At 37.2% G+C, this 12,138-nt stretch overlaps 1 protein-coding gene across 1 annotated transcript in view; it reads left to right on the forward strand.

Annotated features, from left to right (window-relative positions):
* The window catches only part of LOC126777197 (agrin), an 81,333-nt gene extending 72,211 nt beyond the window's left edge, over positions 1-9,122 (forward strand). The window contains exons 5-12 of the mRNA XM_050500170.1: positions 415-576; positions 5,206-5,349; positions 5,712-5,876; positions 6,351-6,512; positions 6,775-6,900; positions 7,285-7,461; positions 7,818-7,976; positions 8,135-9,122. Of these exons, the coding sequence (XP_050356127.1) occupies positions 415-576; positions 5,206-5,349; positions 5,712-5,876; positions 6,351-6,512; positions 6,775-6,900; positions 7,285-7,461; positions 7,818-7,976; positions 8,135-8,213 (1,174 nt within the window). The 3' untranslated portion in view covers positions 8,214-9,122. The remainder of the gene's footprint in view (positions 1-414; positions 577-5,205; positions 5,350-5,711; positions 5,877-6,350; positions 6,513-6,774; positions 6,901-7,284; positions 7,462-7,817; positions 7,977-8,134) is intronic.
* The last annotated feature ends 3,016 nt before the right edge of the window (positions 9,123-12,138 follow it).

Genomic DNA, 12,138 nt, shown 5'->3' on the forward strand with positions numbered 1-12,138 from the left:
TTAATTATATAACAAAAGAAATATCAAAAACATCCCCAGCAAATAATATCTTTATTTTATATTTGAAACATGTCATATACAATAATGTAATTTAAAACATAAATTTTTACCATACAAAGATAAATTCGTAATATTAGGCTTAAAACAATTTTACTTATTTAAAAACTAGAAATTATTCTTAAAATCATTTAATTACTATTTCATTCTGATTATACGTTAACGGTTATTACGTAGAAATTATTATGCTTTAATATTGAATAAAGATTTTCAAACTTAAGTATGAATTTCTCTAAAAATATTTCGATAAATAGATCGTAGAAATTTTCCGTTAGTTCTTTAACAATTTTAAAAACTGATCATCATCTATAATGGTTTCAAATGTTCCTAAATAGTTCATCGTTTTCACACTTATAGAGTTGGCATCGGTTTATCTCATTTGGGAGCTTGTAACAACATCAGCGCACACAGAGAGAACTGCCCAGTCGACTGCTCTCAGGCACCATTTGATGGACCCATATGTGGATCTGATGGAAATGTTTACAAGAGCACTTGTCAAATGAAATTGCTTACTTGCGGGTAAGTTGGAAATATTCTACTTCATCTACATTTTTCTTAAAGGGACATAACATCGTAGCTACCAAGGTTGGTGACGCATTGGCGATGTAAGCGATGGTTAACATTTCTTGCAATGTCAATGTCTATGGGCGTTGGTGACCACTTACCATCAGGGCCCCCATTTGCTTGTCCGCCTATCTATACTACAATTTTATTTTTAATTAATATAATTAATAGCTTTATTTCTTTCACGATTAACTTAAATGTTCTAATCTATAAAACTTTAGTAGTAATATAAATATAAGAACAAATTATTTAGTATTCATATTTTTTCTTAGTTATTTAATGCCTCAATAATAAATTATATTTATCTTTTTCATACCTTAAAATATACTCTATTCCATTTTTACATCCCCTAAATATATATGAGGTCTTATGATTATGTATAGGCGTACAACTATCATCTAATTTAGGGAAAGGTTCTATACTATTGTAGGCATTTCAGTTAATGTTATATAATTAATAATTATTACACGTATAAATCGAATAACACTGATTTAGTCCAGAGGGTGGATCTAACAGTTATCTGTCCGATAGCTGGTTGGAATCACTACGGGTACGCGACCCCGGACTGCTCTAGCTACTAGTGTCACATTCCTGTATCTTCCGTGATCACAATATCCTCACCCCTCTCCTTGATACGCTGTTTCCCAAAATTATCCCAGCGTCACGCCAAAGAAGAAGGAAAACTAATATTAAACCCGGAGCGGTGCCTCCGTTTAGGCGTAAGCCAGTCACCTGCGGCCAAACCAGCACCACACGTATTGACTCGTCATTCCTGCGGATCCTGCTGGGGAGGAGGAGAGGGTGGCATGGGTACTGGGCAAGCCCGTGTTGCCATAAAGTCGCCAGGCCCAGGCGTAGCAGCATCCACGGAGAGGGCACTTCGCTCACCTGTCTTGCAGGTGGAAAACAACACGGAGAGTGGCAGTCACCGGTTATAAGTCAGCACGAATAGGCGTAAGTGCGGACGCCAGGGGCCACTCTTGACAGTAGGAGGATCCATCGTAGATCCATTGATCAGTTACCGCCTGCTTTAAGTCGGGCAGCCCCCGATCAATAAGGTACTGATCCGCCTCAGCGTTAACTTGTTCCGCCTGGGTGAACGGAACACAAGCCTTACAGCTAGACGTTGACGCTGTGACATTATCCACCTGCTCAAAGGAACATAAATCCCAAAACCCACACCAACGCTGCTTACATGCGCTTTGCGACATGGAATGTCCGAACGATGAGGACAGGCTTCCCGAACACCTACGGAAGCTCCGATTGCGCCCAAGAACTGCGCAAAACTTACAGTATCGACGTGGAGCTTACAAGGCTCAATATTGATATTGTAGCCTTACAAGAGACCAGAACTGAAGACGAAGGGTCTTTGCGTGAAGCTAACTACACTTTTTACTGGAAGGGCAAGAGTTCCTTGGAAACACGAGAGCATGGTGTAGGTTTCGCGGTTCGAAACCATCTCATCAACGCCATAGAAACACCTGTAGGCGTTTCCGAGCGAATTATGGTCTTGCGTCTAAACACAAAAAGCGGCTTTGTCACGCTAATTTCCGCTTACGCACCGACGCTTAGTTCAAAACCCGAGACCAAGGATCAATTCTACGGCCAGCTCGATGAGACAGTGCGCAGGGTAAATCCAACTGACAGACTGCATATTTTGGGTGACTTTAATGCCCGCGTCGGTCAGGGCACATCAGCTTGGCCTGAATGCCTCGGTGCACACGGCATAGGGAAGCTTAACGACAACGGACAACGACTGTTGGAGTTTTGCTCAAAGCACCAGCTGTGTGTTACCAACACCTTTTTTAAAGGCAAAATGATGCGGAAAGTCTCGTGGATGCACCCTCGATCTAAACACTGGCACCAATTAGACCTTGCTCTTACAAGAAGGAGGGATCTACGGGAAACGCTCCACACGCGGGCGTTTCACAGTGCCGATTGTGACACCGATCACAGCCTCGTTGCTACTAAAGTCCGACTTGTCCCTAGAAGAGTCCATTCTTCCAAGCCACCCGGTCGTAAAAAGATAAATCTTTTCAAGACTCGTGACATGGAAGTAGTGGAGTCATTTGGGGAACTCGTCCGCGAAGAAGTTGCAACTTGGGATAGTACGGCATCAGCGCGAGTCGAATGGGAAAAAGTCAAGTCTCTTCTCACTGACACTGCAGGCAAGATTTTTGGATATCAAAAGGCAAAATCTTACGACTGGTTTCAAGAAAACGAGGAGCACTTACTTCCCTTGATTGACTCGAAACGCCAAGCCGCTTTAAATTTTCGCCTTAACCCTTGCGATGCGACGCGTAAAGATCTCACGAAGGCAAAAGCCTCACTCCAGCGTAGCACGCGCTTCTTTGTAAATGCGTATTGGACAGAGCTTTGCCAAAGCATCCAAGCGTGCGCAAACGCGGGGGATATTGGCGGGGTGTACGCGGGCATCAAAAGAGCTCTTGGACCTACTCCAAAAAAGACGGCACCTCTCAAGGAAACCGACGGTTCTGTTATAACAGACAGCACCCGTCAGATGGCAAGATGGGTAGAATACTACAAGGGGCTCTACTCGCGCCCAGTGGATATTCAGCCAGAAGCAATGGAGCTTGTCCCGAATCTGGCAACTTGGCACGAGCTAGACGTTGCACCCACAGTAGAGGAACTTTATCTGGCCGTCAAGAAGCTCAAATGCGGAAAGAGCCCCGGAAAAGACGACGTTGTCACCGAAGTCGTCAAGCTTGAGTGCCTCTTGCCCATCCTTCATAACCACCTGGCTAAGTGCTGGGAAGAAAACTACGTCCCTCAGGATATGCGAGATGCTAACATCGTCACTCTTTATAAAGGCAAAGGCGATCGTGGCGACTGCAACTGTTACCGCGGTATATCTCTTCTTAGCATCGTCGGTAAAGCCTTTGCCAGGGCCATTTTAGGCAAACTACAAAGGCTCGCCGACCGCGTATACCCTGAAGCACAATGTGGTTTTAGGTCCCAACGGTCAACTGTCGACATGATATTTTCACTCAGACAGCTACAAGAAAAGTGTAGGGAGCAACATACCCCCCTAGTCATTGCATTTGTAGACCTAAATAAGGCTTTTGACTCCGTGAGCAGAGAGGGGTTGTACTCGGTTCTTGTCAGAATTGGATGCCCCCCAAAACTCCTAAGGATAGTGCAATCGTTCCACGAAGGTATGGAAGTCACCGTCCTGCACAATGGCAACGCATCCACGCCATTCGACGTACGCCGTGGCGTTCGTCAAGGTTGTGCACTGGCCCCCACCTTGTTCGGAATATTCTTCTCGGTGCTTCTGAAGGTTGCTTTTGGAGATGAACAGCAAGGCGTCCACTTACACACGCGAACCGATGGTAGGCTGTACAACATCTCAATGCTCAAGTCCAAACGCTACAGGGAGGACCTATTTGTAGATAGTCTCCTCTTCGCTGACGACGCTGCCTTCGTTGCTCATGACCAAGCTCAACTCCAGAGTCTAATGGACAAATTTGCCAGAGCGTGCGACCTCTTCTCAATGTCCATAAACTGCAAGAAGACCGTTATTTTAGCGCAAGGATGTTTAGAGCAACCAGTCATCTTGCTTAACGGCGCACCTTTACAGGTGGTTAACAAATTTTGCTACCTTGGGTCGCATTTGTCAAGCAATCTCTCGCTTGATGCAGAGATCGACTTCCGCATCGGCAAAGCAGCCTCTATGTTCGGGAGGCTCTGTTCAAGGGCTTGGGATAACAGACACCTTACGGTAAAAACGAAAATGCTTGTTTACCAATCATGTGTCCTAAGCACACTCTTGTATGGAGCAGAAACGTGGACAACGTACGCAAAACAAGAACGCCGACTAAACACATTTCACTTGCGCTGTCTTCGGAACATTCTGGGCATCACATGGCAGGATCGCGTGACAAACGAGTCTGTTCTAGGCAAGGCACAGCTGCCTAGCATCATGGCCATTCTAAAAAAAAAACGGTTACGGTGGCTGGGACACGTGCATCGAATGGAGCAGACCCGTCTTCCAAGGCAAATACTACTGGGAGAGGTTGTGGATGCAAAGAGGTCTGTTGGGCGGCCTATGCTCCGTTACAAAGATTGCGCTAAGCGTGATATGGTTGCGTTTAACATCCCTAGCAATCGATGGGAGGAACTGGCAGAGGACCGTGCCAAGTGGCGACGCCTTATTCACGAAGGTCAATCAAAGCATGACAATGACTGGTTTAAACTACTAAAAGAAAAACGCACTAGACGTTATGAGCGGGCTTCAAACCCCCGCCCATCTGGGGGCGCATACACTTGTCGGAAGTGCGGCCGGAGGATCCTCTCTCGCATTGGTCTTTTCAGTCATGAACGCAAGTGCCTTCGCGATGCCGCTTAAATCATCTGTCAAAGATGCAGAGGCCTATATATATATATATATATATATAAATCGAATAACGCTTGTGTACTCTTGGAAATTGTTTTTGACATTTTCACGCCCCTTACTATCTGGCGCCTGGAGCGATTGCTCCTCTCACTTAACGGGCCGGCGTTGAGCTTATTATACTTCGTTTAAGTATGTACAAGTATGTTTAATACATAGACATTTTTCAGGCAAGGCGTAGTAAGAACAAGTAAGAAACATTGTCAAACTACACGTCACTGTCGCGAATCTTGCTGGAGAGCATCTCGACCAACCTGCGGTTCCGATGGGAAGCTATACGCGAATGCTTGTAGAATGAAGGCAACTAACTGTGGGTAAGTATTGTAGCAAACGAAATGTATTTTTTATATTTACATCATCGTCTAATAGAATCATATTTGTTATGTAAATAGATTTAATACAATTAAACTGTAATTCTATAATTAAAAACTTTAATACGTGGGGCATTTAAAAGATAAGTTAGAAAATTAAAATTTATTTCTGTAAGATTACTTTATCTATTTTTGTACAAGCTTAAACTTTTAACATAAGAGACAAAAGGCGATTTTTTAATGGAATTAAGGTCAATTATAATATAAAACTGATTAAATCGGTACACAAAATATAAAAATCAATAATTCAATTTCAACGATAGTAGTATGATTTTGTTAAATTGTTTTTTTTTTAATATTTTCAGCAAACACGTCTTCGAAGTACCAATGGCATTTTGTGTATCCCAAGAACGCACTTCAGGGGGTGATTCCTGTCCTACCGATTGTTCTGGCCAGAAGGAGAAGCTGGTCTGTGGATCTGATGAAAACATTTATAGGAACGACTGTGAGATGAAAATGCTTAATTGTGGGTAAGTATATATGTTTGTTTTCATTAAAACAAACTTAAATTTTGCTAAAGAATTAAAGTAACAGTAAATTGGAATTCTCACTGTTGGACTGTGGCTGCTGTTCGAATATGTGAGAGGAGTCGGCTTGAAATTTCTTATGTAGTGCTACTCAATTGCGGGTATATTGGTTGGTATATACATATACTTACCTACATTTAGGTTTCTCCACGATTTTGTTATTCACCGCTAAGCTCAAGATAAATATAAACAAAAATCAAACATCTAAATAATGAGCACTGCTTGTCCCAATTTGATTCTACGATCTTCAGCTAAAATTCGCGTAGAACACAGGATCACATTTGAGATATCTTGGCGAAAAAAAAAAACAAAATTTAGTACACCTAAACATATATTTATTCATAAATTTATTTATGTATAAAATTTAAAGCATTTCTAGGAAAATTAATTATTGGTTTATTACACAAATTGCTACAGAGTTAGCAACAGGAAGATAGTGAAGAAGGTCGACATGGAAAAATGTAAGTCGAAGATGAGTAAGTGCCTCAAAGTGAAGTGTCCCAGTGAATTCGACCCGGTTTGCGGTACTGATGCCAACGTGTACACCAACCCTTGCCTCTTGAAGGTCGCTACTTGCCTGTGAGTTTTGTATCCGTATTACATCATCAATATATCATGAAATCTAATTTAGTATTGTTTTTATGAATCAAAAAACTAATCAATCAAATTGCAAATAAATGCTAATTAATTTTCAAATAAATTCAACCCGTTTTGATTCATGATTGTAATTATATCTATTATTGTAATTTTTAAATTTGAATTTAGAATTAATTACCTATGTAATATATTTATCTGACTTAATATTATTGGATATGTATAATTTAATATATGTGTATTACAGTAAAGGAGTCCAGCTCGCGCACTTTGGTAACTGCACATTGCTGCCTCGAATGGAGACTGATTGTCCTGAAAACTGTGATAACGCTCTGGAACAACCTCTCTGTGGATCCGATGGGAATGTTTACAAGTAAGCTATTTTCTTGTTCAATATAACAATAGTATTCTCTTCTGTTAAGCAAAAAACCCCTCGTAACTTCGTTCGAATTCCGAAAGTTGGGCTACGTCTGTAAATGATTTAAATAATAGAAAACAATATAACTACGAAGAGTTTTTAGAGTGTATTAAAATGTTAAATTGTATTGTAGCTACTGCTACAATTTTCTTCTTTATTTCTACTACGTAATTACATAATTTTTAAAATTTTAACATTATATTATAGGACATTTAAAAAAATAAACATCTGGTTTTCGCTATCAGTTGAAATTACGTACAAAACCAATAACTCATACCAAAAAAGTCTGTAGTGTTATATACTTGGCGAAAATTTGTGATAATTTTTTTTAATACACAGATCTGAATGCGAACTTCGTAAACTTACGTGTGGTCAACACGTTGTCTCAGTTTCTGCAGCACACTGCAGGACAACAGCACTCTGTCACGAAGAGTGTCCAGACACTCCGGCTTTTGTATGCGGTTCCGATAACAGATTCTACAAAAATGAATGTATAATGAAGAAGGAAAATTGTGGGTATGTTGATTATGTAGCATTATAAACGAGTCCAGTTCTTACCAAAATGTCTACACTAGGTGTGTTTCACTTGGTGATAGGACTTTGTGCAAGCCCCACTGGGTACCACCTACTCATCAGATATTCTACCACCAAACAGCCATAATTAGTATTGTTGTGTTTTGTTAACGGCCCATTTTATCGTCCGTCTATATTATCCTAAAAATATTCATAATTTACTTCAAAATTGAAATATAATGTTTCATTAGAAAACATTTATTTATAAGGCGATCCATTTGCAAATAGATATGAAAAGCTTTGCTTAGATTCAATGTATCAAGAACCAGGAGATCATAAAAATGTGATGTATTTTTTAGGAAGCACGTCTTCGTGGTACCACTCAAGCGCTGTCTCTCGCGCTTCCAGTACTCGGGTTGTGCACGTGTGTGCCCTCCGGAGTACGATCCCGTCTGTGGTACCGATGACAAGACTTACTCCAACCGTTGCTTCTTGGAGATGGAGAATTGCCGATCACGGTTCGTAATGATTTACACTATTTCTTGTAAATATTTTATAAAATAGCATTTTTACTAGCCCAGTAAAAGAACGCATCTAATGTTCTTAGTAATGAAATATATTAGTTGATATTAAGTTTTAGATATATGTATATAGTAAACCTTTTGTTTTCTTACAGAAGTCTCGTCCAGCAGAAGCATTTGGGAACTTGCACGCATCCGATCGCAGAGGAACCGAAAAACTATCTTTATCGATAAATTACATCCTTAACTCATAATAGTTAAAGTCATATCAACATATTTCGCTTTCACATATCGATGCATTTTGGACTACGCGTCCACTTTAAAATTAGTGCCAACATAAATAAAATAAGCTATCTTTACTTGAGTAGAGACCAATGTAAATTGTCTTCCATTTTCGATTGTTTGTCATTTTTATATCGGTGTATGTCAGTACAAATGTATTCAAAATGGCGGCTTAGCGTCACAAAATGGCGCCAATCGGAATTTTATAAAGTGATATTTAAGTGTGGAATTGAGTAGGTTGAATGAAATAGTTTAATATTTTTTCAATGCTTTGGTTATTTATATATTTTGTAGATTAATATTTAACCATTACGCCTGTGGTTTTCTATACAGCAAAAACATGTCAGTAATTGCATTTATAAATAATGTTAGCCCTAATTTGCATTTAGATTATTCGTTATCTGTGCATTTAAAAGCAAAATTGTTACTCTATTTTAGCATTATATAAAGTAAGATAGATTTAGAATCATTTAATAAGATTTGACTGTTTATATTTATTGCTTTATTTATTATCTGAATAGTTAGTGAGGTGTAAATAAAAATAGTGTTTGAAATTCCGCCATCTTATTTTGAACTGAAACTGTCACAGAAAGATAGATAAACTACAAGATTTACTTTTAATTATTTATTTTTAATAAGTTTAAAGCCGGCCATTATATTAAAATCAGTATTACAATGATTTATATAAGACAATGTAATGGTTGGCGTGGTGTTTCACTTGCAATTTAGAAAATAATCATCGACGTTTATAATCGTTATGATTATTTTCATTACTCAAGATATAATATAAGGATTTTCAATAAATATTCCTCATATATTTCCAATCATATTCAAATACTTGATGTATACTGTGTCTTAACAAAACATAAATAAATTTCAAGAATAATTGACTTTTTTTTTTACTTTTTTCATTTAAAAAAATCTGTTTTAATGTCAAAATTTAATGTTTTATTTATATTTTTAGCAACAAAGTTGATCCAATTAAATCCATATTGGTCTAATTCAACGATATCATCAAATTGTGCCAGGATCAATCGGTCTATATTCGTACAAGCTTATGATCTTTGAACTCACAAATTTTCAAAATGTTGCCTTGTTCTCAAAATAATGGAATGAATCCTTAATAAAATGAGTAGCGCAAATGCGAACAGTTAACGCAAACATTTGCCATATTTTACTTTGATGTGTCACTAAAAACCGACAAGATGGCGGTAAAGAGTATTTATTATTTAGGCATATTAAGCAAATATAAATAGGTACTGTACATTCTGTCACGTTCAGTATGGATATATGCAAGCCACAAGCCAAGTGAAGATCACATATTTTATCCCTTTATCAAAATCAGTATCACCAATTATGAAAGTTCAATTATGTTCAAGTTTATTTCAATAATATTACTATTAAGCAGAAGACACGGCAATATTAATTCTTCGGTGAGACGATTTATTTTTTCAGTTACCCGTTTTATAATTGTATTTTTTATTGGATGTTTTTCATTATTAATGAGATGAATGATTTAATTCTATTCTTCTTTTATTATTTTCGATTTCGTGTTCGATGTCATATCTAAAATAATATTACTTTTATCTGGTTAAATCAAAGTACAATAGTAAGCCTATGTCCATCTGACTGGCTCCTCATTTTCTTTTTATCTTATATTTTTATTCATATCATTTCATTTTTATTTTCATTTATATTTAGCTTACGGCAAATTACTTTTAAACAAATACGTATTAATCATGTAATTTTATACGGAACCTTTCCATCAGCTCGATCGGAGATCCGCAGGGCTCAAAATAAACTGATAATTCTTCTATCAGACACTTAAGGTTATTTAAAAATTCTGTAAATGTGACCATGTGCAGAGCGTCATTCCATCGCAATATTATGACTAAAAAGGAGTGCTAGCACATTTAGAAAGGTTTTATATTTAAAGTATATTTTAATAAATACAGTTCTTAAAATCAAATAGTTAAGGTAGATAAGGTACGTAAGGAACATAATTTGCAAAATAATTAATTTAATAGTAAATAAACAATCACTTTTTTTCTTATGGCTTCTACTAAATATAAATCTATACATTCTTAATCAAAGAGCATTTGCTGAAATATTTCAAAAACATAAGGTAATAATTTGCTATTATTACTTACCAACAATGAATATGTATGTAAACATCCATAACCAAGCCATTGATTTTAATTATTTCGTTGTGTTAATTGCTAAAAATGATAAAGAACATCAAACATATATATTTCTGGCTTATCGATACGATTAAAGTTTTTGTAATAACACTAAATGGTAAATGTAGTGATTTGTGCTGTCCGGGTATGGGGATAGTGAGCGGTACCACTTATCAAATATTAAAATGCGAAACAGAAATACTTTGTATTGTTATATCCTGATTGGAAGGGTGAGTGAGCCAGTGTAACTAAAAGTGCCAATGTCTATAGGTGATGACAATTTACCAACAGATGGCTTATCTGCCTATCCGCCTTCCTAATTTTTTTTTCATTCATTAAAATAAACGAAAAATGAGTTCATTGATACTATCCATTATATTTTTTTATTACAATGAATTTGAACCTGTAAAATAAAGAATCAGCCCGTAAATATCCCACTGCTGGGCTAAGGCCTCCTCTCCGATTGAACAGAAGTTTAAGAGCTTTTTCAACCACGCTGCTGCAATGCGGATTGGTGGATAAATATATGACAGATTTTCATCCAACACATGCAGGTTCCCCTTACGATGTTTTCCTTCGCCGCCGAGCTCGAGATGAATTATATAACTCGGATGATTGCCCGGGTTTGAAACCACAATCTTCGCTTATTATATATATTCTATATAATATATATACTATATTATTCAGCTCTAAGCTTGTGTCACGTTTGAGATATAGAAAAAAAAAATTGATTGATGTGGTACAAGTGCTTGATCAAGTTAAAAATCAATCCTAAAAGAAATCTTGTGTCGAGAAGTGAAGAGGTATCTTGCGGACTGGCAAGGCGCGAGCGGCTAGTGCAGATCATTCTTCCCGACTGACTCAACTACCAGTTATCATCAGGTGGAGTGGAGTCATTTGCCTTCCCGTGCCTTCTTTTATATAAAGAAATACTTGTTACTTCGTAAGAAAAACCAAAGTAAATTCTAAACCTAGCTTAAGTAAAGTGATAAATCGAAGATCATATTATTCCCCTTAATATCAAACATTTTTGCCTAGCTGGTTCTTAAATGGCTATTACTTACAAACGTATACGCAAGAAGAACTTGTGGTGCAGCCATCGAACAAACAAAATCTACAAGTAGTATCAAACACAAAAAAATATCTATACTTAACCTTATTTTTTTTTTTAATTTTCTCATATGACGATTATTTAATATATAAGTGAATATTTGTTAAATAACATTAGTATATGACAAAGTCACATGTCACAAATATCTCGTTCAAAAATCAAATATGACATTAAGACAATATTACGGCTATGATATTTTGTTCATTTTGAAGCTAAAAATGGAATACTATGTAGAATTAATCTTAAAATTACATTCATAAGATGCTAATAAGGATGAACGTCAGCTAAATATAAACTTAAAGTGAGGTAATGCTATTTACAAGAATATACGCATCAAAATAATATATACACCATAAGTGGGTTGTCAACATTACACGGCAGAGCAATGGGGTGAGCTTACAGAATAGCACTGCAGTAAGAAAAAAATCACATCGTATCTCACTCGTGAAATGATAAAACTGGTTTACGGTGATACGCTTTTTGATTCATATCAAAATCAAAGTCAAAATCTTTATTCGAAATAAAAGTGGTTGTTGGCGCCAATATGGCTAATTAATGAATTAAATGATGTTTAGTTTGTAAATCG

This window comes from Nymphalis io, chromosome 22, assembly GCF_905147045.1.
Source record: "Nymphalis io chromosome 22, ilAglIoxx1.1, whole genome shotgun sequence".
Lineage (NCBI taxonomy): Eukaryota > Metazoa > Arthropoda > Insecta > Lepidoptera > Nymphalidae > Nymphalis > Nymphalis io.